Source organism: Melospiza georgiana, chromosome 4 (assembly GCF_028018845.1).
Source record: "Melospiza georgiana isolate bMelGeo1 chromosome 4, bMelGeo1.pri, whole genome shotgun sequence".
In the NCBI taxonomy this organism is placed as follows: Eukaryota; Metazoa; Chordata; class Aves; order Passeriformes; family Passerellidae; genus Melospiza; species Melospiza georgiana.
The window spans coordinates 45,647,244-45,674,128 of NC_080433.1; the positions used below are offsets into that span (position 1 = coordinate 45,647,244).

The 26,885-nt window shown below is 41.1% G+C and overlaps 2 protein-coding genes across 2 annotated transcripts in view; both read right to left on the minus strand.

Moving 5' to 3' along the window:
- Nucleotides 1–978, minus strand: part of TBC1D15 (TBC1 domain family member 15) — a 35,769-nt gene extending 34,791 nt beyond the window's left edge. The window contains exon 1 of the mRNA XM_058023364.1: nucleotides 901–978. Within this exon, the coding sequence (XP_057879347.1) occupies nucleotides 901–924 (24 nt within the window). The 5' untranslated portion in view covers nucleotides 925–978. The remainder of the gene's footprint in view (nucleotides 1–900) is intronic.
- A 12,142-nt stretch (nucleotides 979–13,120) lies between these two features.
- On the minus strand, nucleotides 13,121–25,981 carry RAB21 (RAB21, member RAS oncogene family). Its single transcript, XM_058022466.1, has 7 exons — nucleotides 25,650–25,981; nucleotides 18,987–19,046; nucleotides 18,706–18,813; nucleotides 16,990–17,053; nucleotides 16,168–16,222; nucleotides 15,644–15,732; nucleotides 13,121–14,725 (listed from the first exon to the last, which is right to left on the minus strand). The coding sequence occupies exons 1-7, from the start codon at nucleotides 25,794–25,796 to the stop codon at nucleotides 14,586–14,588; spliced, it is 663 nt and encodes a 220-aa protein (XP_057878449.1). The 5' UTR covers nucleotides 25,797–25,981; the 3' UTR covers nucleotides 13,121–14,585.
- Nucleotides 25,982–26,885: the final 904 nt, after the last annotated feature.

A 26,885-nucleotide genomic window follows, 5' to 3' on the forward strand; every position in this document is an offset into this window, starting at 1 on the left:
TGGCCCGGGCTGGAACAGTGAAACCGCACACTATCACACGCTCACCATGGCTGCTACATACAATCGGACACCGCACCGAGATTTTCAATCCTAAAGAAAGGATCCACGTGCTCGAGAACACCGCGCTGCAAAGCAACGCTTTCATAAGAAAGAGTAATGAAATAAAACTATTTTTACAGAAAAACCAATACGGACACAATTCGTATGTGTTGGCGGGGGCGGAGGGAAACGGTGGGTGTTGCTTGTACCTCCCCCTCGTGCGAGCTCAGTCCCTGTCAAGCAATAATGTTTCGCTCCGGAACGCTCGGCAAGAATCCGCGGCGCACCAAAATTTTTAAACTACTAAACTATGGGACTGACAGGGCTTTGTACGCACGCCGGGGGCAGCTTCCCACACGCTACCAGCGCGCAGGCCGGGGAAAAGGCCGCTACCGTCCCTGAGCGCCTCCGGGACGCTCGGACACGTAGACGGGACAAGCGGCGTTCCTCAGCCTCAGGCGGGAGCCAGCGCGGCCGCGGGGCTGCCCCCGCTGCGGAGAGCGGCCTCCCGCCACCCCGGGGCCGGGGCCGAGCTGCCGCGGAGGCGCGGGGCGCTGCCCGGCCGGCAGGTGCGGGAAGGGCCCGAGGCCCGCCCGAGGCCGCGACCGCCTCCGGCGCAGAGGGTCCGCGGCCGCTGCCAGCGCCCGGCTGGGTCCGCCCGGGGCCAGGACGGCACCCGGAGACGCGGCCCCGAGAGGCGACACCCACAGGCAGGGGAAAAGGCGCCCGGCCATTCAGCGGCCCAACACCCCCTGCCCCGCGACTCCCGCCAGCTGGGACGACCCAGCGCCCGACACGGCGCGTCCCGCGGGGGGACAGGCCGGCCCCGCCGCCGGCCCCGCCACCACCCGCCCCCGTTACCTTGCCGCTCGGCGGCGCCGCCATGTTGCCCACGAGTGTTTATGGTGACGTCGCACTCCTCACGTGCTTCCCCGCCGCGCCACAACAACAGCGTCACTGCTGCGAGCCGCGCATGCGCACGGCGCGGGGCCCAGGCCCGGGAAAGGCTGCGGCCGGGACAGGGAGCGAGGGCTGGGGCTGTGCTGTGTCACAGACTGCGGCCGGGACAGGGAGCGAGGGCTGGGGCTGCGCTGTGTCACAGACTGCGGCCGGGACAGGGAGCGAGGGCTGGGGCTGCGCTGTGCTGTGTCACAGGCTGCGGCCGGGACAGGGAGCGACGGCTGGGGCTGTGCCGTGCTGTGCCAAAGGCTGCGGCCGGGACAGGGAGCGAGGGCTGGGGCTGCGCTGTGCTGTGTCACAGCCTGCGGCCGGGACAGGGAGCGAGGGCTGGCGCTGTGCTGTGCCGTGCCGTGCCGTGCCGTGCCATGCCATGCCAAAGGCTGCGGCCCGGGACAGGGAGCGAGGGCTGGGGCTGCGCTGTGCTACAGGTTGCAGCCCGGGACAGGGAGCGAGGGCTGGCTGCGCTGTGCTGTTCCCGACGGTGGCCGCGGTCCCGTCGCTCCTGTTGAATCCCTGTCCCGGCCGCAGCCCTCCGGGAGGTTGCCCAGTGTGCAGCCGCGGGCCCCGCGGCCGCCGGGGCAGCGGTGACCGCTCCACAGCGCGGCGAGGAGGAAAGGGGATTGTTGCTCTTTTTATTTATTTTTTTTTTCTTTTTTCCACTCTCACCCTTTTTCAGAGCTCCCTGAGATTGCAGTTGTAATTTGAGCAACGTTATATAGTTGATATAAAGCACACATCATACTCTCTCAAACTATTTTCTTTCTCTTTACGCTGTTGTCCAGTCACAGAATCATAGAATAGTTTGGGTTGGAAGGGACCTTAAACATCATCTAGTTCCAACCCTCTCATGGCCAGGGACACCTTCCACTGGACCAGGTTGCTCAAAGCCCCATCCAGCCTGGCCTTGAGCACTGCCAGGGATGGACATCCAGAACTCCTCTTTACAACTCGTCCCAGCACCTCACCACCCACACAGCGAAGAATTTCTCTCTAATATCTGTTCTGAACACACCCTCTGCCTGCTTGAAGCCGTTCCCCCTTGTCTTACTGTTCCATTCCCTTGCAAACAGTCTCTCTCCAGCTATCTTGCAGACCCCCTTTAGGTACTGAAAGGTTCTGTAAGGTCTCAATGTCACAGCACCCACAGGCACTACTAAGCTGCCTCAATACTCGTATACCAGATCTTTAATGTTAGTGAAAAATACACTGCTTTCAATATGGTAGTTTTTAACACATAAGGCATTCAACACATCAAGGGACAAATGTAGATCTTAATTACAATCTCATCCATCTTAGCAAATATTCAGCTTTCATACGTGTACAAATTTATAAAGCCTGAAAGAATTCTGCAAAAGTCAATGGATTTTGATTGGTCTTCTTTATCTGGAAAAGTATATTATGTGTGGTATTACTTTTAAAAAATTGGCTTTCACATAATGTCTGAAACATAATAAAGATGGTTTTTAACACATTGGTTATATTCCAACAATATCATAAAACATTTTGAGCAAACAGTATATCCCCAAATTGTGTTTATTTGAAACAGACAAACAAGATGTGTGCAGGGAAGTGATTTGCTTCTCTGAAGGAGCAAAGGTAATTTGAGTTTTGGAGTGGGTTGGTTGGGGGGTTTTATTTCTGTCATAAAGTGGCATTATAATTCCCTTCTGACTTTTTGAATTAAAACCCCATTTAGTTAGATTAATACTCATACCCTACTTACCTTGGAAAACCAGATTTCCAAATTTCAAGACAAATACTGATCTGCTTCAAAGCTGGAAAAGCCTGTTGTGACTCTCTGTATATAAACATGCATAAAGATGAGAAAATTGAATAAAAACACAGATCACAAGTTCTTGTAGTAATCTCTAGGTCTGGAAAGTGTAGCAAAAACGGACACCTTAACTTTGGGGGTCCTTTTGTTTAAGAACACAACTTAATGTCATGATGAGTACAAGGGAGAAGGCTACACTAAAAATGCATCACACATCACCATAAATTAATTGCTTTGAGGGGTGCAAGTGTTTTACCTATCTTCCATATTGGTTTAATCTCATTTGGTTGGAACACTTGGTATCCCATGTGTTCCTTTTCATCCTTTCCTTTTCCTACCCTTTATTTCTTACTCCTTGCAATATAACCATACATTACTTTCACACCATCTGCAAACCTGTTCCCTCTGCACTTCCTTTTCATCTCTAACCTCCCTGAAATTTGCAATGAACACTAAGGACTTCCTTTGATTGGTTCCATTGCATCCCCTCATTCTGCCTCTTCAATGAAACCGCTTTGTCAAGGTTTCTTTCCTAGGAGAAGCTCAAAATTGAGATTCAGATTTCAACTCTGTTAGTCAAGCCACAGTCTACAATGACTCCTTGAGGTCTGCTCTCTTTACTAGCATGATTGCCAGTTTCTAGTTCTCCTGTCTCTTGAACTTGATCATTAGCATATTGAATCAAAGCCTTTGTTTCTTTGTAGGAAATTGTGTCAATAAATACATATTTATCTCATGACTCATTGCCATATTTCTGCCATAGCCATTAATTCTGATCCAAATTAAAATCTCTTTTTATCATTGCAGATAGCTAACAGACAAAATGGTTTTATTTTCTTCCAGATTCTCTTGGCAGTCATCTCTCTCTTCAATATCAATAACCATATGTCTCCAGGGCCCACAGCTTGGTTGATCCTTAGTCTTAGAGAACTCTCTGAACTCTGTCTTTACATGCTTTACCCAACTCCCTTGCTGGCATTTTCTAGTACAACAGCACTAAATCACAGCTTTCCCCATCTATCCACACAGCTAAATATTTTCTCTTGTAACATTCTATTTGCTGACAGTGACCCACGCCATTTTGATACATCCAGACTTCTGCAGAATGTTTTAGTCATTCATCCAGCCCATATTATTTTAGCCCTCTCATCTTAATTCCTCCTGTTCATCTACCCACTCCCACCCTTCTACAGGGCCCAAGATAAAATGCCATTATTCATTTTGAGGGCAATTACCACCCACTCTCACTCACTGCCAAAGGTCCTGCTTCTGTCAAGTCAGCTCAGTGCTAGACTTTGCCTATTATTTGTAAAATTTGCGCACAAGTTGTGTGAAAGGCTTTTTCCTCAAGCTGACGTTCCTGGAGCTGTCAACTAAGTAAAAAATTAAAAGATAAATCCCATTTGTGCTGCTCTCAGCGTGCCAGTCACCATTACCTCAGTGTCAAGAAGGCCAGTATGTTTCAGATAAATCAGTCCCACAGACCAATCTACTCCATGAGATATATATGACCATCTTCTAGCTACTTACCCAATCTTCTAGACATCCATCTTGGGCCTTCTCCCTTGTAGCAAATTTTCATTGTATAACAATGTGTATATTGTTACTTGAGCAAAATTTCTCTTTGTTATCAGGCTGCTCTGTCAAAGGACTGCTGAAAGGTTGAAGTTGGCAGGAATCTTTAGAGTTCATCTAATCCAACCCTTCTGCCCAGAGCAAACCCCAAATGATTGCTCAGAGCTTTATAAAGTTTGAGGTTTGAGAATCTTCAAGAATATACATAACCACAGCCTCCTCGGTCCAGCTCTTTCATCAGTGTTTGGTTGCTTTTGGAATGCCAAAGGTTTTTCTTATGCTTAAATGGAATTTCTTGTATTTTGGTTTGGGTCCATTTTGTCATTGAATACCACTAAAGATACCAGTGCCTTCTTTACTTCCTCTCATAATCTATATTTAGATATTGAAAAGATCCTCTGAGCCTTCTAGAGACAACAGTCTCACATCTGTCAGCATCTCTTTGTATGACAGATGGTCCAGTCTCCTAATTGCCTTTGATTGCCCTTCACAGGTCTCACTCCAGGCTGTCAGTGTCTCCATTCTACCAGGGAATCCAGCACTAGACCCAGCATTCCAGAACTCTCTCATGAGGGCTGAGGAAGTATCATCACCCCTCACCTTGCTGGCAGTGTTCTTCCTGATGGAGCCCAGGATGGCTTTATTTTCTGGCTCAAGATTGATTTGTTGTGCAGAGTTTTTGACACTCAGATACCTTTGTGCAAGGCTGCTTCCCAGCCTACATTATTGGTGAGTTACATTATTGTACTTTGCAAACCTGAATGATACACAACAGCAAGTTCCATGGGCTGACATGGTGCTAGCAGTTCCCTCTCCCTCCTCCATAAGCCCCTTAAGGAAACAATGGGACACTCTGTAGCTCTGTGCTGAAGTCCAACCTTTCACACCCTACACAGATGGGAGTCTAAGGAGGAGGGTATCTGTAGCCTGGGGGCCCACTCTTTGTTGGATTTTAATTAACCATCTGCTCTAACACTTCTGTCACATAAAAGGTGGTCACAGCACAGCAGCCAGCACTGAGTGTGCAGCCAGAGTGTTCCTGGCTTTCCCGTGGTTTCTGTTGCTGTCACAGCTGCAAGCATAGCTATTACTGCTGTGCCAAAAGCTGCAGCAGCTGCTATTGTTGTTGTTCACACAGCTATTTCAGCAGAGTTCCAAGATACTTTCCTGTATTCAGAAGTGTCAGCTGCCCACATGCTCAAGCACATGAAAACCTGGCCCACACAAGACAAGTGCGGGTTCTGTCAAGTCCTTCCATCACAGGCTTAATTTGTACAAACAACTCCTCAGCAGAGGAACAAAGAAAAACAGTACCAAAAATATCTTTCCCTTTGATCTTTATTTCTCCTCATAGGAAATGGATGTATTCCAAGCCTCGCATGGACAGATGCAACCCACAATTTTTCTAGGCTATTCCAGTTTACCACAGACCACAATGAGATAGTAAATGGGGTGCTGTCCTGGATGCAGCACGTCACCCAGGAAAGAGCTGCAGACTAGGCTTTTCAAGTTCCTCATATTTTAAGAGGTACCCTTCCTCAGCATTAGTTGTACTGTAGACAATAAATGAAATATCCAAGGATTTAGCTGTGAAATGCTCTTATTTTCCCCATGCAAGAGGAAAAGATTTTTAAAAATTCCTCCCATTCTATTCCACAATTAGGAGAGCAGAAAAGAAGTCAGTCCCTGACCACATCCATACAGGTCAACCAAGAAAGCCCCTGGGGTAGAGTCAGCCTTTGCATTTTATTATTAGTTTGCTCTTTTATGTAATTATGGACCATACCACTTACGGCTTCTCAGGCTAATACATAGAGATGGGGTTGGGGACAGCACAGCCACTGCAAGCTGGCAGCATGTAAATATGATTTAAAGGGCAGAAGAGGACTAAAGCACCTGGATTAAAGCTGCATTGTGCCATCTGCTCTCAAGGCCAGAGCTCCTTATGCACTCTGGCCTAATTTATTTGCCAGAAAATGTAGCCTCTGGGACCACTTAGGACCTTCTCTACTTACCAATTGTTTCTACCTCAAAGCAGAAACTGAGAGATAAAGATAGGATAGCCTTTCTAACCTGTTCCTCAAAGAAAACATAAAAAGCCCACTAACCTGAACAAGTAGAGCATGCAGATAGAGCACTGTTCCATGCTTAGCTACCTTCTGCAACAAGGTTAGACAAGAACAGAGATAAACTAAGTATACATAGACCAAAATTAAAAGTAAGGAAATGCCATACCCCAGTGGTATTTATTTGTATTTACAGTGTGAAGGCATGGAGATGTAACAAGACATGAAGGCATGTATGCTGGGTGATGAGATTTCTTGAAGCATTTGCAGCATCACATTTTGAATATCCTTAAGCACAGCACTGAGTTTGTGTTTGTGAACTTGATTTTTTTATCAGTGTATCAATACAATTCCAGAATATGAATCAACCCAAAACATATAGAAATGTTTTCTTATGTTGTCACATAAGAAAACATTGTGGTTGGTGTAACCGACCATCACGTTACAATAGCTTTTTTCTCTCAGTGGGGTATAAAACTGTGGGGCTTGTAAATACAAAAGAAGCAGAGCAGATACTAACATGAATGCTCTGCATTTGTCATGCAAGGAGAAATTCATGATTGCATCAGCCTCCACAGAGGGTAGCTGGAAGCTTTCCGACAGCGATGACTAAACAGAAACTGATCTGTTGTTTGCCACTGGCACACCAGTATTGCCAGAGCTAGGAATGCAGCACGGGTCACTTCTACATATACATCATAATAGCAACAAACAACATTTCCTGGAAAGAGCAGAGAAGTAAGAGAACAATTGTTTTAGTGTAAGGGCAGTCAATGTTTACTTCTTGATCTTAATTTGCTACCATTATCATCTTCAGAGATCACTTCATTTCCCATACAGGCTGAAATCCCTAAGTATCTGAAAAAGAAAAGGTGCACATAGTGCTAAACACTGCAGTATTCACATGCTGAAAGGATTCCTTGCAGGCCATTGATTGGAGCCATTTTAAGCCCCAATCCAACTTCAGGATGGACACAGCTTACAGCTGAGGATTGTTTTGCAATTACTCTACATCACAAAACAGTGGGAAAGTAGATGGACTTCAGAGGTATATCAGATACTGTGCTGCCTCTTGCTATTTGAAATATTCACCCTAGGACTCTGATTGCAGGGTGTAACTACAAGTAGTACACTTGCTCTTCACCACTTAATATAGCTCCTTTAGAGAAATGCTGACATATTTTGAAAAACAAATTGTGAAGGACTTACATTTACTCTAAAAAACTCTGGATTTTAGTTTCTTGAACAACAACAAAAAAGCTCCCACTTACTAGAAAATACACCTTTTTTGAGAGAGGTTGTGGAGACTCCCTTACTGGAGATACTAAAGAACTGCCTGGACAATTCCCTGTAATGTACTCTAGGATGATCCTGTTTGAGCAGGGAGGTTGGACCAGATGACCCACTGTGGTCCCTTCCAACCTGACCCATTCAGTGATTCTGTGACAAGAAGATAGTAGGATAGCATTGCTGACTTCTTAGAACTGCAAGCAAAAGGGCTAAGAACAGCAAAAGCAGAAACATGCCGATTGCTGTCATCTTGCTGTGCTTTTCCTGTTGCTTGCTGTTCTCACTCACAATGTCCACCCAGTTCAAATCCACAGCATCAGCCAGCTAGCAGTTTTCACTAGGGAAGCATGAACGAGCACTCATGGTGGAGACAGGACAGCAGCACGTTACATCTGGTGGAAAATCCCCACCCTAGCCTTGGTTCCATGTTTGACTTTGTTTTGCTGCACAGAGGCAGCATCCCTGAGGCTAGTATTAAACATAAATGTGGTTCAACAGCAACTGCTCCTTCCTCTGTTCTGAGATGCCAAAGACCAGTGTTGAGAGTCAAAGCTTTATTTTACTGGGATATGCTCACACTACAGTCTCTGGGGTATATGCCAGGATAATTTACAGTAACCTCAGTGAGCCTGGTTTAACACCTTAAAGCCATCTTTTGACACATCATGCTCAGGTGAGTTCAGAAATATATATATATAAAAAAACCTCTGGTCTCAGTCACTGCCCACAATTTCCAATAACTTTCAGTGCCACTTTATTATACACTATCATCAAATTTCAAATTCTGTAACATTCTGTAAATGTAAGAAGTGACAATATTTTCTTTCTGCATTGATTTTCAGTACACTTTTTCCCCCCTATTGATCCATTTCCATGCATTTTCACTTTCAATATGAGCATTGATCAAGCAGCAGTCATAACAAAAGAATCCTTGTTTTTATAGTTAATTGACCATTTGGCATTAATTTATCACAGGACTATCTTCTTGTAAATGCACTGGTATATAAAATACATCAAGATGTATTTAAGAACTCCAGAAATGCACTGGGAAAGTTAACATTCATGAAGCCTCTGCAAGATATTTTTAGTATGTTTTAACAAAATTTCTTTTATCCACAAATGCCAAATAGATTATTCTTGTAACATTTGACAATGTTAAGTTACTCAACTTTAAAAATGCTGCATCCTTTTCAGCATTGGATTTGCCCTGCTAATGTTTTGCTTCTATTTGAGTATGACTGATAAGCTTAATGAGCTTATCTGATGAGAAAAATCTAGTCAGACAATGATTATAATGCCTGTATGATCAAATAGCACTGACAGCACTTAAAGATTTAGGTATCAAATGGTTTTTCTCTTTTTACTAAAACAGGCCTGACTAGTCAGTTTAAAGTTTCCTGTTCTGAAAAAGAAAATACTTGTTCTCTTCCACTGCAAGTCCCAAATTTGTTGACTTTTCAGAATGGAGTGATGGTTAACTTGAAGAAGGACCTGCAATTTAACAATTTCAACAGTTCAAAAAAACCATGAGTTTGAATCTGTCACATGGTATCAATAATTTGCATCTGATGAGGAAGTCCTTGCTCTCTCAAATCCTCTCAACTGAGATTTCTCATAAGTCACTTCTAATATTCAAGAATCAGGAGTCAGATACAGAGCAAGGACTCACTATTAAACTTTGAATATTCTCTCTTCGTTGTTTTAGAGATGGGATATGGCCAATTGTCAGGGAAGACTGCTGCAAAATTGCTACTCATTATCCTTCCTTGTCATGCTTTCAAATTAAACATCTTTTAGGTAAATGACAATAAAGTATTAAAATCCTTTGAAGGGATCAGTGAGACTAGATACACAAAAAGAATGATTTGTCAAGATGTAAGAAAAGCTCCATTTGAGGGAAAAAAAGGGTCATCAAAGTGAGAGGTACTGGGTATTACTGCTATAGTGCCTATCACTGTCTACAGGAGCTAGAGAAGCAAGGAGCAAACGTGCACTTCCTTTCTTGCACAGCACTGTTTCCTGTAGGAGGAATTTAGCAACACAGATCAATGCAGCCAAGAAGCAGAAAAAGAAAGAGAAGTCCCCTTTTCACAGTGACCCTGCAGCTGCATCACACCCATGTTACTTGCCTGAATGCACAAAGCAGTGGAAATAGACTGAAAAAATAGTTTTAATCTATCTTTTAACAACCTGGTATTGAATAAACACAATCTTAGATCTAAACTGGCCAGTGGAATATGAACAAGTATGCTGTTCTTCCCAACAATCAAAGTTTAGTTTACGGCTGTATAAATGGCACTCAATTTAAGGCTTTGGCCAAGTTAAGTAAACCTAAAAAAAAATTAAGACTAGAGAGATCAGCTTGAAATAAGTTTTCACTTTAGAAGTAGAGCAATTTATCATTTTGAACATATTACAGCAAAAATTTATCTGAGCCAAACTATTTTCCGTTATCTTGGGCAGAATAATACTTTGTTATAATGTTGAATTTTTCATGGACTCTCACTTTTCAAGCCATCTCAAGACAAGAAACATTCCATATTCTCCACAACTCTCAAAATCATCTCCATCTCATTCTGCTCAATACAGCAAAGAGTATACATTGTTATTTGATAGAAAAAGCCTAAATTTATTAGACAGCTACATCATTGAGATGCACAGGCTTGCCTGTATGGAAGGAAAAACCTGGTGTTGAGCAGAATCCTCCAAAGAATATCAGAAGCAAGTGCCTAGCACTGTTAAGAGCTAGTGAGCTAGTTTGGGGACCTTGTTGAGCTTGCACAGCAAGTAGTGCAAAGGATCTTGGTCATCATCTGCAACTCCTTGACACAACTGCAGTGAAAGTTATCCTCATGGCATGATGTACTTCCCAACTTCTCAAGAAAAACTCCTAGGATATGATGCAGACTAAGATGAACAAAGTCAGTGAAATGTAATAGTTAATAAATTAGCATATTCAAGCAGGTTAGTATTGTGCCTGAAAGCCTGCTCAAAGTTAGTTGCATTCTCTTTAATGAAGGAATAACAGTATTTCACAGAAGTAGGAACAACCCAAGAAGTGCTATCAGAAGTCCTGAGTACGATATTGCCATTCCTGAGACTCTCTAGTGACTCAAAGAAAAGGTTAACTCGGCGTCTTACTCAGCAGCCTACCACCACCAACCTCAGTTTTTCCAACATTGCTTTTTTTTCCTACTTCTCCTTTTCATTCCACTAAAAGCAGAAAAATGGGATGTGGCTGGCTCCAACTCTTATTCCCATACTCTTCTATTCATATCACTTAACTGCTTTCAGCTTATGGAGATTCCTGACCTGCATTTTTACATTTTTTCAGTTTGACAGCATCCAGCATTTTTTGAGAACTCCATTTGAGATCTAACTACTTTCCATAATTCATACCTTTTTGCAAAGTCTTTTTCATCTTGTTTGGAAACTAAAGTAAAAATTTAATCACTAAGTTCTTTAAGAACTGCAGGCAGTTTTCTATGTGGTAGAATGCAAAAATACCTGTCCACAAAATATGTGAACACTGAAGGAAAGCATGTAATATAATCAAGGCAACACTAAATTACTTGACTGCGTCAAAAGACCATCTCATACAGGTAATCTGGCCATTGGATACCTCCATTCTGGAATCATGTGCAAGACCACTGCTAGCCAGATGAAGCCATCTCTCCCAGTCTTTGCAGCTAGTTACAGTCATATCCAAATATGATACATCTGAATTTGTGTGTCCTTGTCTGAATTGGTCTATCCCATCTTTTATAGCTTCTGAAGTAAAGTCTAAGTGCAGTATACAGTGTCCATAAATAACAACCAGCAGAGAGACATACTGCTACATTAAAGCTGTTGGACTTTGGCTTGTTGGATTTTATTTCAGCAAGGGATAAAGTTTCATAGGCAGCTCATGTATTCATAGTAGCAGCATCAAGACTGTGAGCAAGCACTTAGAAGTTGTTTTAGAAAGGTATTGTACAAAGTTACATTTTATTTTAGTATGTATGTGAGTAATCTCTGTCAAGATACACCCTGAGGAAGTGTGCTCAGTGTTGATTTGCACATGCTATAGTGGGTGTCTGGCTATCTGCCCCACAACAGAGGTACTTCCCAAAGACAGGCAGCCTCTTCTCTTTCACTTCTCAGAAGAATGAAAAATAGCTTACTTGTTTACAGCCACAGAAATCAGCAACAAGAAAACAGTTCTCCTTCAGACGTACAAACCAGGCAATCTAGATCAAATGCAAGATTCAAGACTCTTGAAAAACAACTCACATACTAGTTACCAGGTTACTTGAGTAAGATTCTGCTCAAATATAGCAAACCAAGCTATTTGTGCTTTTCTGTATATCAAGTGCAAAGAACACTCTTGGTATCTTTGACAAAGATGCTTTCTCCTGGAACTGTTGTATTTTGTCTGCTAACAATGAATAGTTGAAGTCCTATGTAAATGAGTCCAAACAATTCATGTTTTCAACTTCTGTCTAGTCTTCAACCAGCTTCCCTGACTTCACAAAGCTATACTTTCATCCAGTTATACAATGATACCCTGCAAACACAGGTTTTAAGTTTCATAAATCAAGTCCAACCAAACCACAGCTTAGACAGGAAGGTTTCCAGTGAATATTTATGTTGTAGCTTAAGTAAGAAAAGTAACTTGAGAATTTTAAAAATATTTCACTAATAGCAACCAGAACCTTTTTAATATTGCAAAATTGTAGACCTCTTTATCCCCACCTAAGTTTTCAGTAGTAATAGTTTTAATTCTATAAGAGACTTAAGAGCTAGCATCAACATGCCTTCATTAGTTTTGTAATTGACAGAAGTCACATGGGATGCCCCTACCACACAATACACTAAAAAACTCCTTAGCTGCAGGCAGAAAGTTGAAGCAGTGTGTAGAATGTATCTATGTCTAGTTGAAGTTGGGCTGTTCAGGGTTTTATTTGCAGAGATAGAAAAAATTAAATTTGAATAAAAAAAACAAACTCCTATTCTGAGGCAATTCCATTTTTGAACATCAAGACTTGACAATTTCACTCTTCATATATTGTATCACAAGGCTGATTGTCAGATACCAGTGTTAGACCAAACTGATCTGGTTTTCAACTTTGTCAGAGCTCACTGTTGTTGGATATGTGAAAGGTAACAGTGTTGCTACATGTTGACACATATAATCACAGATTTTAGGTTCACATCAAAGCTCTGCACAGCCAAGAAACTTGATCTTCACTACCAGGAACAGACCACCTTTCTCCATCATGCACACAAACACGTCAGAAGAGCACAGCAATGGTGGTCTAAGAAAAAGTATCTACACTAGTTAAGGCAGGAAAGGAGAAAATGCACGAGGATCAGTCTGTATCAAAGCCCTCTAGTATTTCAGAGAAAATAAAAATCAGATTGAAGACAGCACACATCTTACACAGACTAATTCATTACTACTACTTTTTTGTCTATCAGAACATACCCACGCCATTCAGTGCATTCATATGCAATACTAAATCTACCTTTCAGAAAAAGGAAGGCCAAAGATATTCTACTTTGTCATAGACATCACCTTTACTGTTTTTCCAAGCATGACAACTTAAGTAAAAAAAGTCAGAGCACAAAACATTTCGAAATTTCAGCTACCACCACTTGTGGTTTTTTGTGAAAGTAGTTCACACTTTTTTTTTCAGAAAATCCTCCTCCTGAAACTTAAATGGGCTTTTTCAAAACACTTTACAAGAGAAAGAGCAAGTCAGGAATAAGTTCAATTCTGCCTAGAATCCCCTTAGTTACAGCTACATCTGGCAAGTTTCACACCTTCAATTTAATCACTCCAAATTAGAAGTTCTAGTTAATGTCAATTAATTGTTCACTCAAGCCCTACAGGGAAGAAAAATATGCTCATGAATAGTTTATAATGCTGTCTTTGGAAACAAATCTATTAGAGCAGCTAAAGAGTTTCCCATGCATCTGGTTTACTGGCTACCAGACAGATGGTTGCTTTGACTTTCTGGGGATCTTCTGAGAGAACAAAGTAACTGCAGAGGCAAGGTATGTGCATGCACCAACTGTTTTAGCTGCAAGTCAAACACCTCAATGTTAAACAGCAGTTTACAGAAGCATTCTCTTCCAGTAAGGGGATGCTCTAAATACTGCTGCTTGCCCGAAATGGATTAAAGAATTGCTGTAGCTATGGATGTACCCAAAACAAAGCTGTTTTTAGGTAGGGGACTAGAATGAGCAATTTAACAGTGCACATGAAAAGCTTGCATCTTTCACTGACTTATTCACTTCACGATCACAGACAAGACTGATGTACATATTTCTGCACCTGCAACTGTAAAAGCAGATAAAATATTTAATATGTAATTTACAATGTATTTTATCAGCTTGGCATACAGATGAACAGAATATATCAAAGTAGTTGAGTTATAGGCTTGTAGAGGCCCTGCAAAAATATTAATTCAGATATCTGCTAATTTAAAAAAAAAAAATCAACTTGCATTTTAGAAGTGATACAATTCCATCTACCACAAAGTACAAAGAGCTGCAAAAACGTATACCATTCCAACAACAATGTATATAAGTTATTAAATAATGATCTGATTTAAAAGAATATAAATGAAGCCTTTAAGTAGGTCTTTTCTACATGCATATTATTCCTCATTAAAGAAAAATATGTAAAAAGGCCATTGGTAATTGCTTTGTTAACCACTGTAGAAAACGCCAATTCTCTGGTCACAGACGCCACTAGTTTAGCACTTAAGGTCTCTGCAGTGTTACATGTGATTATTTTTAAATACTGTTAATTCTATTACTCCATTGGTAAAGAATGTGTGACTTGGAATATGGCAGTCTTCATATTGAGAGGGCAGTGATGCACAGTTTTATAATTATCCAGAAGAACAGCACCCTCCGCTGCTCTGTACTTGTGGCTCATCATCAATGATCTGTACACCTCGCCTTGCTGTTCCTGACTGACTGGAGCCATTGCCTCTTGCTCTTTCATCCACTTGAGCAGTTTCTATCATTCCTGTAAAGAAAGATGTGTATTAGATGACATTCCATTGTACTTTTACATTAAGACTCTGCTATTTTAATCTCTCTGAACTATATGCACAGAAAGAAAAGTTCAGCAAGAGTGGTTCTCCTATTTGTTATGCAGAACTAAGTACTCAGGTATCACATGGAATAACAGCAAGAACATATTAAATCTGTTTTCTAAAGCACCCAACATACATGAGCTCCTGGTACCTAAGGGAGACCATAGTGATCCTCAGGTGTCCTGGAGGTAGTGACTTGAAAAGCTAGATTTACACACCTATATCAGTAACACTGTTAAAAAAACCCCAACCAAACAAACAAGAAACTCCACCCCCCCAAATACCCCAAGCAACTACCTCTTTGGAAATGCACAAGACCTCTTCCTTAAATTCTTTTATCTCATAAATACAACTAATAGGATGATTTGCTTATGCTGGATTTTCATCCCACATACCATGATCTTTACCATTTGTTGAGATTTCTGCATAAAATCTCCATTGTTAGAGCTTTGAGTTTATGATTTGTAATTGACATAATTTAAGAAAATTTTTGAAAGAGTATGAAACAGAGGATTTAAAGCAAGCAGTGGTGAGACCAGGAATATGAAGTTTGATTTGGGTTACTATTTATGTGTGGTAAGTAGAACAGCAGTCAGTGCTCCAACAAAAGACCAAGACATTTTTGGAGCAGAGCATGAATCTGCAGTATTGTGAGCATCCATACATGAAGCTTCCAGAGCTGTTACAGAACACAAGTGGTTTGGAATAGACTGAAATGAAGTCAGTTGCAAGTAGCACTTAACACTCAAACTTTCTATATGGCCTGAAACACATTTCTGAAGCCTGAAGCATTTTATGAATCAACTCCTTACCAACAAACTACATAATATACTAATAATAATACTTACTTTTGCAAAGGTCAAGAAACAGTTCTTCAATTCCTTTGTTCTGTTTAGCTGACGTATGATAATGTTTTGCTCCAACAGATTCAGCATACCTGTAGAAATTAAGATATGGAGCCTCATTGTAGTAAAGGACTCAATCTTTCTAAGCCACTTTACATGAAGGAATAAGACGACCACAAGAGGTTTTATTCTGACCTCAAAGTTAATCCACACAGGCTTATTTAATACAAAAAAATGAGTTGTGTTTAAAACTGCCACAACTGATGCAGCACACTAGTTGAAATTAAGAAAACTTCATGTCTAGAAAGGGATTTAAACTGTAAATGTTGACTTTAATCACAAACAACTCTCAAACTACAGTTTGGCCAGCCAGGACACCCTGTGACTCAGACACTAACAGAACACTCAACAACTGGCAGGCATAAGCCAGCAGTGCCTAGCTGGCTGCTATGTTAACAGCATCACGAGTTTATTACTCCAGCATAATTCTGCAATGACTGTTTCTGTTAGTAATAGGTGTGACTTACATTTCTGCTTCTTGCACTGAAACGTGTCTCTCTTTTTCCAAGTCTATTTTGTTACCTGTTGGAAACAAGTTAATCTTTTAAGTCTTTGTACTCTAAAATTACCCAAAAAGAAAGCAGACATGTAACCATGGTACTCTATTTTCTCAATAAAGTCCCAGTAAGAGCAGCTCTTACCCAGGTCTCACTTTCAAGAACACTATGATTTGAGAATCTCCTTTCACCAAGCATTTACATGCTATAAGGTGCTAGTTCTGTAGAGAGATCAGGACAGCTAAATGCCTCCACCCAATTCAGCCTTTTGCACTTTTTTGTGATTTATTAGTGCCTTCCACGTGCTGCAGAGGTAATTTTTGTAGAATGTCCACATATGTAACGTCATGGAAGTGTTTTAATAATTAGATCAGATTTAAATCCAAACCCAGCACTTCTGTTGCATTCCATTTGCATTAAAATTTCCAATCTTTAAGACTCACTCCAACCTGCAAGCACTTAATTATCAAAACAGACAAGCACCTAGTCTATGCCACTGAAAAAAAGCCATGAGTTTGAGTACTTGAAAGAAGGAAAATGTACATTTTTTGTTAAACTACAGTCTGCAGGTATTGGTACCATGCACTTCTAATAGTGTATAATTAAACAGGTTATTTTTTTCAATCAAACTCTTATTTTCCTCCATGTGATCTGAGACTTCTAGCTCCAGTTTAATTTTAAATATCTAACATAACCTTCACCCCTTCACATGCACAAGCTGTCAAAGCAGCATTTGGAAGATACTATTGATCAAGAGATGTTTCCACTTCAGTCATGTTGAAAAAGACTTACCTACTATACATAAACAGATTTCATTTCCCAACATTTTTCTTAATTCCTTAACCCAGTTTTTTACCTGCAAAAAGAACAGAGGTGAGTTTGTTTTCACTCAATATGCTATTATCTTAGGCAGTGTGGAACCATTCCATTTCCTTCATTAACCATCTACTCTAAACTTAAAGCAAAAATGTTTAGAGCAACACAGATGAGAAAATATTATTTAGATTGCTACATATGGCCCTTGTTCAGCAGGTTTTATTTCAGAGGTGAAATTAAGAGCAAATTACTTAGATAAAATGGTTCAATTACTCCAAAAATATAACTCACCACACTCAATAGAGCAAGTTCACTGCATGGGCCACTTTAGGTCAGACATGAGATCTTTTATCAACAGGCACTTACTGACAGACCACAAACGGTACTTTAGAGGTAGAGGCACCTAAAGTAAGTTTTTCAGGTTAGATTATAACAGATATTTATTTCATGAGAAAACAAATGGGACAAGCATTGAGTCAGCTGATGGTAAGGTATCTGTTAACAAATCTGTTGTCATGAAAAGTTTGAAAGTGGTATGATCACTGCATTGACTTAGGAACTGCTATTTTAAGGGAATAATTGTGAAGAGAGGCAATCACTTCAAGAATCTAAAAATAAGTTAAGCTACATGATCCAGTAGTACTTCTGCAATAACTTCTGTAAATCAGCTTTCCCTCTTTTTCTGCACATTTAAATGTTTTGGTATCACAGGGTTTTACTATGTAGGACTCAGCATGAAAAGGCACAAGTTGAAGTAGCACCCACAAGTCACCATCATTCTGCAGGTGGCCACAAATGTTGAACTGCTAGCACAAGTGCTTTACTTGCTCTACACCAGACTATTTAAATTAGATAAACTGTTGTGGATCTGTACCCTTACACTATTTCCATCACTGCTAACCCAAGCCCTGCCCATGCAACCACACTTTTTCACTTCTCTCTACACAGAAGTCTGACTAGTTTTGCTGAAAATCAGAGACAAACTTGCTTAAAAGAGTGTCACCAGTTTTCAGCTGAAAAATCCTATAGAGTGGTAGCACAGAGTAACACAGGGTGGAAAAAACTCACCTGATCAAACTGATCAACTAATAGAGCCATAAAATAACTAGCCATCAAATTACACATTTTGATGAGGATTTGACAACAAATAACTTATCACAGAGGAAGTAATGGCTCCACTATCACATATTGCAATTCAAAGTTCTCAGATCTGTAAAAGGTCATGCCACTTAGTATCTTTTAGTAATTTGGTTTATACACTAAAGACCAGTATGACATACCATGACAACAGTCCATGTTTATGTTTACAGGTAACTTGCACAGCTACAGTCCAGGTTTATGTCACAGGTAACTTGCACAGCTACATCACAGATTATTTTGACTTGGAGGGGATCCAAAAGTATCATGAAGTGCAATTGTTGAATGAATGGCCCATAGAGGGCTCAAACTCACAACTTTGGCATTATTTGCACTGTGCTCCAAGAAACTGAGGTAATGTTTTGGTGTTCTTTGAATAACCTGATAGCAGGGAAGGCAGTCTTCAAAACAATACTAATAAACTGTATACTTACATTACATGATCTACATTTGCAAATATTATATATATTGCTGAAAACAGAAGAGTTCTGTTTACACATATCACAGATTATCTTTCAAGCAGTTCACAGCTGAGATGTAAAAGCTGCCCAGTACCTTTTGAAAAGAGTCTTCATCTGTTATATCATATACTAGAATAGCGCCATTAGAGTCCCTGTAGTAGATAGGCCCCAATGCATGGAATCTTTCTTGCCCAGCTGTATCCTGCATTTAAAATACACTTGTTAGCATTTAAGACAAAGCAAACAGTACTTCAAAGAACTCCAAATACTTTATTCAGAAGTGCTTAACACTTGTGATATAGTAAGCCCAAGTATCTTTTTTTTTTTCAGAAAAACATTCCAATTAGCTAAGAAATAAAAAAAATAGAAACGTACCCATATTGCAAGGTTTACTCTTTTTCCACCAATATTTAATTTCTTCGTAAGAAAAGATGCCTGGAAAGCAAAACAGATTAGAGTTAAGTTTTATGCACCAAACACATAATTTGACTTGAAAATAATTAATAAAGCATCAGAATCAATAAAAGACAAATTTCCAGATCAAAAAAGTCTAAGCAAGAAGGCTAAGTCAATATTAAGCCAGTTAGTAATTTCACTGTAGTTTGCCAGAAGTCTATTCTAAATAAATTTGAGTTAGGCTAATCATTTACTACATCTCTTTGCAGTTGTTCTGAATAATTTGGGAAGGATGAGCTGTGTGGAAAGACTCTGAACTCACAACACTGATAAGTCTAAGCTGAACTCAAAGCATTTCACAAGAATCTGTGAAGTTCAGGTAGGAACAAGCCTAACAGAATTTTTAAGCTGTAGGAATTATGCAAAGTAGTTCACTATGACTAAGATACTAGAACCATAAACAATTGTTTTATTTTAACACTAAATATCTTGGAACATGAGTATTTCACAAGTTTCCTTGTCTGTAACTTTTCCCTTTTTTGCTGAAGTGAGCCTACAACTCACCCTCATCTGTTTTTTGGTTCTGTATTTTTATTTGTTTGAGCTGAGAAGCCTCAGAATAAGCATAAAAGCTGCTTTAGAATTCTACTACTTTAACTTCTGGAAATATTTTACAGGACCACAGCACATTGCAAGGTTAATTTAATTTCAGTAACTTGAGTAGGTCTAGTTTCCTCCAAACTTACATGAACCACCTCTGTTACCAGGTCTGTAATTTGATGGCTAAAAAGGGAACATAATTTAACACAAGTTTGATGGACCAGAACAGGGTCTCAAGGTGTTGATGCATTAGGAACTTGCTCTCCCCCTTCTGAAGACTAGCAGTAACATGTTATTCAGTCACCAAGGGCTAACTTTTTTCTTCTGCCTTAAATTATAGTGAGTTTTCATTTCAGTTTTACCTCAGTTTGCATTTGGGTTCAAACAAGTACTCAGTGGTATTTTATGACACATTCATCACAGATTATCTTAGGCTGGATTGCAGTAGCTCCAGAGGAGCTCTCTGTACGAGCACTGACCAGCCACAGCATCGAGTCACATGTGTGGAAAGTGTCATGGGCCAGATGAGCTGCTTGAACCAGCTTGCTGCTTAACTAAACAAGCAACCAGAAATGCACACAGGAGATGCCAGCAGTTCACAGCTGCACACCAGCCTAAACCACTGTCAAAGTCTCTTTCTGGAGTGCTGCCTATGTTAAAGTCACTCAACATTCAGTTGCTAGAGCAGCTCCTGCTCTTCAGCTACTTCCCTGGACCCAAGATGAGATGATTAAAAAAATCCTTCCCATCTTTAAGTTGTACCTTCCCCCAAACCTTTCCACAAAGCCTGATAAAAAGAACAAAGAGAGAGAGAACAAACCAGAAGAAAAACACTTTGCAAGAACAGATAGCAAAGAACTGATCACTACAACCCTTGTGTTTTACATACCTAAAGCATTAACACTACACTACCCTCTCAGTCTTACAGTGAGGAGACTCACTGTAATGTCAAAAGTCTGGAAAACTTCCAGACAGCACAACTAATGGATTTGGCCCTCTAAGCAACCTGTAAAAAACAGCTTAAAAGAAGAGTAACAAATCTTCAACATCAGAAAACTTTTCATTCTTTAATTAAAAACTCTAGAGAAGGTAGTTGATGGCTTTCAAACAGCTGTCCCTGAGGATTAACTCATCAGTAGTCATCACTTGTTGTGTTACACCACAGTTTAAAAGCCAGAAGCTTGGAGGTAACATCAGAAGTTTTAATTCACCAACACTTGGGCCACAGGGAGAGAAGCTATTGTAGGCACAATGAATCAAGCTTACCTGACAATATTTTATTGATCTGCTGTACTATAGTACTCAATATTCTACTGCAAATCTCAAAGGAAAAGCTCATCTGAGCAATGTTTGCTTTTGTCATAATACCAACAATCCAAACCTGCTTAGTTGATGTGAATTCTACACAAGTGTTTGAGAATCAATTTCTGAGCAGAAAAATTTTCACAGAAAGGGGATTTATATTTAAAAACACAGAGAACTCAGTGTCCATAAAGATATATCATTGTACCTTTAGACAACAACCCAGTTAATATCACAAGTAAATCTCCTATCTGACAGAGCAAAAACTAAAGTAGGTTTGTCTACCTAGGTAAGTTTTGCTTCAGTATAACCTGTCCTTCAGGTACTACAGCTTTTGCTAGGAATACTGTCTTTTATCACTTAGATATAGATTTTCATTTTTTATATAGCCCAGCACTAAAATACTCCTACATGCATGCTTTTTTGTACTGCAAAAACATCCATAACCACAGAAGACTGCGGCAAGGGCATTTACCATTGGGCTATCATACTTGCTCTCATATTAAAATTTGATGAATTTGTAATGATTAAGTTTTAGTCTATCTAAAGTCTGAGGCCCATAATCAAAAAAGGAGAGACAGTATCCTCTATCAGATACCCTGATAACAAGCAGGTTTGTCTGATAACAAGATTGGAACTTTGTATTTGAAGCAGTCACGTTTAGTAATGAGCAGAAAGCTTTGTGAACATGCTGGAGGAAGCCATCAATACTATACTACAGATTTAATTCTTCATTCTTCTTTATTTTGTTCATATACTTGAAGAATCCAGTTAGCAGGCTCTGCCCATGAATTAGTAGGTATGGGTAAGTTTGGTGCATTTACTATCAATAAAACATTTTTACATCCACAGTGGCAAACACACCAAAGACAAATCAGCTAATACCTTTTAACCTTTCCACTCACATATAGCCTCCCCAAGCCATTCTGAGGTTAGTGAGGGAGCAAAAAAACCCCAAAACAACAAAGAGAATAGCAGGATGTGCAGTTTTTAGAAATTTGGGAAAACCCAACACATAAGCAAGTGTCTCAGCTTCTATTTTGAGATACTTTAGAGAAAAAGTCAGTTGCCAGGATTTTAAAGTTTGTCAAGTTTCAAAATCAAGCCTTTGACTACCTACAGGGCATTAGGTAATTACACATAGAAAAAGCTTCAACATTTTCTCTAATTCCAAAAAAATTACTGAATTGAGTACTAGAAGTACTCAAGTCTGAGCTGTGACTCAATTTACAATCAGTAGCTATTCTCCATATTATTTTAATTACTATGACAGCTCATTTTTGCTAGGACTTTCAAAAACTCACAGGAACATGGTTAATTCAAATATAAGTAATTTCAAACAACTCTTTGAAGCTTCTAATCTTCGTATTTCGACTCTACTGTCTTATGACTGGTTTGAAAAATACTTAGACTCTTAGAAAAGAATAATGCAATTATAAGAGCTAAAATTCCAATCTTTTGATGTGGCTGTAGGAAATATTTTCGTTCTTTTAATTTTCTTCTATGACCTCAGTTTTGTACGCCCACCAGGCCCTGCCAGGAGCTGATAAAGGGGCTTGAGTAGAACACAAGGAAGACACAGCTGGGAGAGAGTCTCCCAAAAGTCACTGAACAAAAGCAGGTGTGTGGCACCTGCCCTTGAGTGCTTCATGTTCAACAGAAGCAGGTCAGGCATACAAACACTGCACATAGCACTGAACTTCTTACACTGCCTTTCACTCACCCCTCAGCTATCCTGATAACCAAGATAGCTTTTCCAGGTTATGCCAAGTCCATCAAAGCAATCAGCAGCTCTCCTGGGTTGGATACTCTGCAATCCTCCACACATTTAAGAGAGCAGTATTCAGAAGTTGTATTTTTCCTGAGTAATTAAATTATAAAAAGGATTTACCAAATTAAAAAGCCCAATAGTTTGACAGCAGGTTTATTATTAGAGTAATTCCAGCACAGTTCACTTGATATCAATTTATATCTTTATAATTACTGTATGAAGATGAGGGCACTTCAGCATTTCAAACAATGGGAACCAATTTTAACTGCCCCACCAGGTCTGCCCACAGGTCATGAATTATATTAATTGTGTGCAAAATTCCCTACTTTTCCTTCATCAGCTTTTCCACAATGCTCTAAGTAGATGCTTTCTTCTGTGAATCAGAAGCTACCTTCACTTCAACAGGCAGGTCATAAACAACTGAAGTACATGATTGATACTAACACAACTACAGCAACACATCCCAGCAGCCCCCTAGATCAGAGGGGGTTCCAGTGCACTCCACTGGCACTGAGAGAGGGGAGCAGGCAGGGAGGAGAAACTGCTCCCTTTTAGTCCAAGGCTTCTGTTACTAGCACCAAAGAAGCTTACCTATTTGGGTATAAAAAGAATTACTTCACAGTAGAGTAACATCACTAGGTGAAGTTTCCAGAAGGTTACAGTCTCACCACCCTTTTTTTTTGTTGCAAACATACTGGAAGAAAACAATATGCAATAATTTCTTTTTTAAGTTATTGTGGATGGAGAGCCTCTTGTCTCAATAGTTAGTGATCTCTTCATATGATTCACCATTGTCACTCCTCTGCTGGACCAGGAGCAAAGTATTTATCTAATTTTGACTTTATTGGAACAAAAGGAATTTGGTGCATTACTTTGAACTGTTGCCATGAAACAAAGCAACCTTATCAGATTAAGACTTTTATCTCCCAAAAAAAAAAAAAATCAACAAAGGATGCTTTGCAAACATGTTACTTCACTGCTTAATCAGATACCCTAGTTTCTCTTCATCTTATTTTTAAACTATCTTTTAATTTGATAGCGGAAAAACTCACTTCATTTTTTTTTTCTACAACAGTAAGATGTAGGGAAATAAAAATAATAAAGATAATATTTAACAAGTACACATGATGCACGGTAAGATTCAACAGCAATTGACATTGTATTTTACACATACATCAGTTAGATGCACATGTGGCTAAGGAGGCTCAGAACGGAAAAGCAAACAACTTGATAAACAAGGAGCAGTCAGTTAAACGACACAGGCAGCAACCACAAACCTGGTTACGGTGGAGAAACAAAAGCTCGGTAGGAACTGCAAGCACGTGCTTCCACTCCTCAACACACCCCTCTGCAGACAGGCAAAACCAAAAGCTCTGCAGCCACGCTATCTACAGACACTTCCTATCAGCATTTTGGAGCAATTTAAAAGTGTGTTTTATGATATTTGTGGCCCAAGTCTGTATTCCAACCCAGTTTTTGCTCATAATTTTAGGCTTTCCACTACAGATTTAAAGAACAAAAAAACCCAAACAACAAACATAAGCATCACCACATAATTTACTTGGACCTACTCTTAAAACACGGGATATGAGCATTCAGCTACACATGACCATTTTGATGCACTTTAACTGACTGTTTGCTCAACGCTGCACTTCTGCTGCACCTCTGACTCCTACAAGCTACCAGGTACCTCTGTGGCATACCAAGCATCAATTGTGGCATGACAGCTTCAGCTAGCTTCCTATAAATATCTTGCCTAGCAAACCCACCAACAGCTTAACCCAAAACCTGAGTATGAACACAGGATGACAAAGTCTAAATCATGTTCTTTTCACCTCTTCACAGCAAAAATGGAGTTATGTTATTTGTTTATAAAACATCTCCTGTACTGCTTCTAGTGCATCTATAATGCTGCTTTCATTTTAGGGGAAAGTTTAACTATTAATTCCTTCTGAGATACACAATTCAATAAGCTTCCCCTAAATGCATGGGAATGGCACATAGCTATCTTAAAACTCTTTTCTTTTTAACACCACCTGCTATTACTTCTGTACCTCAGGAAATTCAAAATTAGTTCAAAACCCACTACTGGTCCACCAAGGGACATGGTTTGTTTGTTTATTTAAAAAAAGAAATATTAAGAGCGGCATACATTGAATCAAGGCTCCCATCTATGCAAGGCGAGATCTTGAAAGACTTAATATACTACTCACAAAAAGAACTTCAAGACATGTTTTCTGAGACCACAGAGAGTAAAAGCAGTTCATTTCGTACCAGGGCACACATGCCATCCATCACTAACTAGTAGGCCATGAAAAAAACCCATTACTTTCCAGCAGGCAGCCTGTCACATTTCATGTGTGGAACATCACTTTGTAGCTCTTTATAACAACAGACAGTACTACTGAGAACCCAGCCAAAACTCAGGGAGCTGTCGTGACAAGCAGTTCAGCTTTAAGAATCTTTCCCATTATTAAATCATAAGCCCTAATCTCATAAACCATTTTGTGTAAGCTGTTCCCCTTAAACAGAAACGTTTAGATAGTGCTAATGCTAGGATTTGAGAACACGAGGAAGACCATGATTAACAGAAACGCAGCACGTATGAAACACTTAGTCATCAGTCCACTAACAACGATTACAATAACAACATTACTTTTGCATCATACTTTCCACGATTCAAATGAAGACATTCATATACGTAATTGGAAAAAACGGAGCAGTTAGTATGCAGAGTAGAAACGAGGCCTAAACATACTGAAAGCTTGAATCTGAGGCGTGAAAATAAAGAGAAAACTGGCTTCCAGCAAACCGGGCAGGGGACAGGCACCGTGAGCGAGCGAGCAGTGCCTCGGGCTGCCCCTGAGGCGGCAGAGCAGGCACGGCCGGCGGTGCGCGGAGAGGCGCAAGGTGAGGGGAGAACAACAGCGGGACCCCCACACAGCACAGCCCCCCGGCCCGGCCCGCACCTGCAGGGTGGTGATGTGCTTATCGTTGAACTTGTTCTCGCAGTAGCGCAGCACCAGCGAGGTTTTGCCCACGCAGCCCTCCCCGAGCAGCACCACCTTGAAAGAGAAGCTGCGGCCCCCGGCCGCCGCGCCGGCCCCCGCCGCCATCCGCGCCCCGCCGCCGAGCCGCGCCTCACATCAACGGGCCGCACCGCGGCGCCGCCGCCGCCCACCGGAACGAGGGCCCGCGGGGGGGAAGTGCCGGCGGGGATGGGGAGGCACCGGCGAAGCCGCGGAGACAGAGGCTGGAGAGGGACACGGCAACCGAACGTGCCCGGCGGCCGCGGCCCCGCTGCCCCTAATGGCGGCTTCTTCCTCCTACGTCACGCACCGCCCGGTCACGCGCAGCCCCCGCCGCCAATGGGAGGGGCGGAAGCGGCGGCGGCGGGAGGCCCCGCCCTCCCCGCGGCTGCTGGGCGGGGCCGGGGGCGGGGCTTGCGCGGGCAGGGGGCGGGGCCGGGCAGGGACCCCGCGGCCGTGGGGATTTGTCCCTGAGTGCCGCGCCCAGGGCTCCTCCTGCCGCGCACGCACCCGCCCAGAGCCCCTAATGAACACCGGCGCGGATTCTGTGTGACTTCAGCTCCTGTGAACTAAGCTACACTACTCTCTAAATGTTTGCAAAATAAAAGTCCGTAATAAAGTACTTTAAAACAGGGATGTGGGAGCAGGTGAAGAAAAAGGCAGGAGAAAAACGTTCTCGCGTCGAGTTCCTTGCTAGCAGGGGTCCAGCAGAGTTTTATACACAAGAATTGGATAACTGCCTTGTAAAACTGGGTATCATTCCTCAGTTAAAAGCAATCCTCACAAACCAATCCAAACAACTGCAAGGCAACCTCTCTCTAGTGATCATTTAGTGGTAAGAAAAATAATGGGTACGAAAAGGCTTCATAGTGCAATTTCCTCTTTCTCTGTCAGTATTAATGCTGTGTTGTATGAGAAAGAAAAGAGGAAAGAACAGAGAATGCATCCAGGAGAACAAGGACTGGATTTCCTGGAGGAAGAAGCCTCATCACTGAACAGTATTACGTTCATACAGAATGGATTGGTTTCATTTCCTCCAGAGGTAAGGAAAGCAAACCTCTGCCGTGGTGCAGAGTCAAACAATGCATTTCCCACTGACAGTAGACTGCTGCAGGTAACTACAGTATTCCATCCTTTCTGTTCTCTCTGTGATTACTGATTTTGTTGTATGAGAAG

Bases quoted from the DNA above. Each gene is read 5' to 3' on its own strand.
- RAB21 (XM_058022466.1), bottom strand. From the start codon at position 25,796: ATGGCGGCGGGGGCCGGCGCGGCGGCCGGGGGCCGCAGCTTCTCTTTC. The intron at 16,223-16,989 runs GTAAGTCTTTTT...TGTTTCCAACAG, and splicing joins AATCTGTTTATGTATAGTAG to GTAACAAAATAGACTTGGAA. The intron at 14,726-15,643 runs GTAAGTATTATT...CTTTCTTTACAG, and splicing joins GTTTCTTGACCTTTGCAAAA to GAATGATAGAAACTGCTCAA.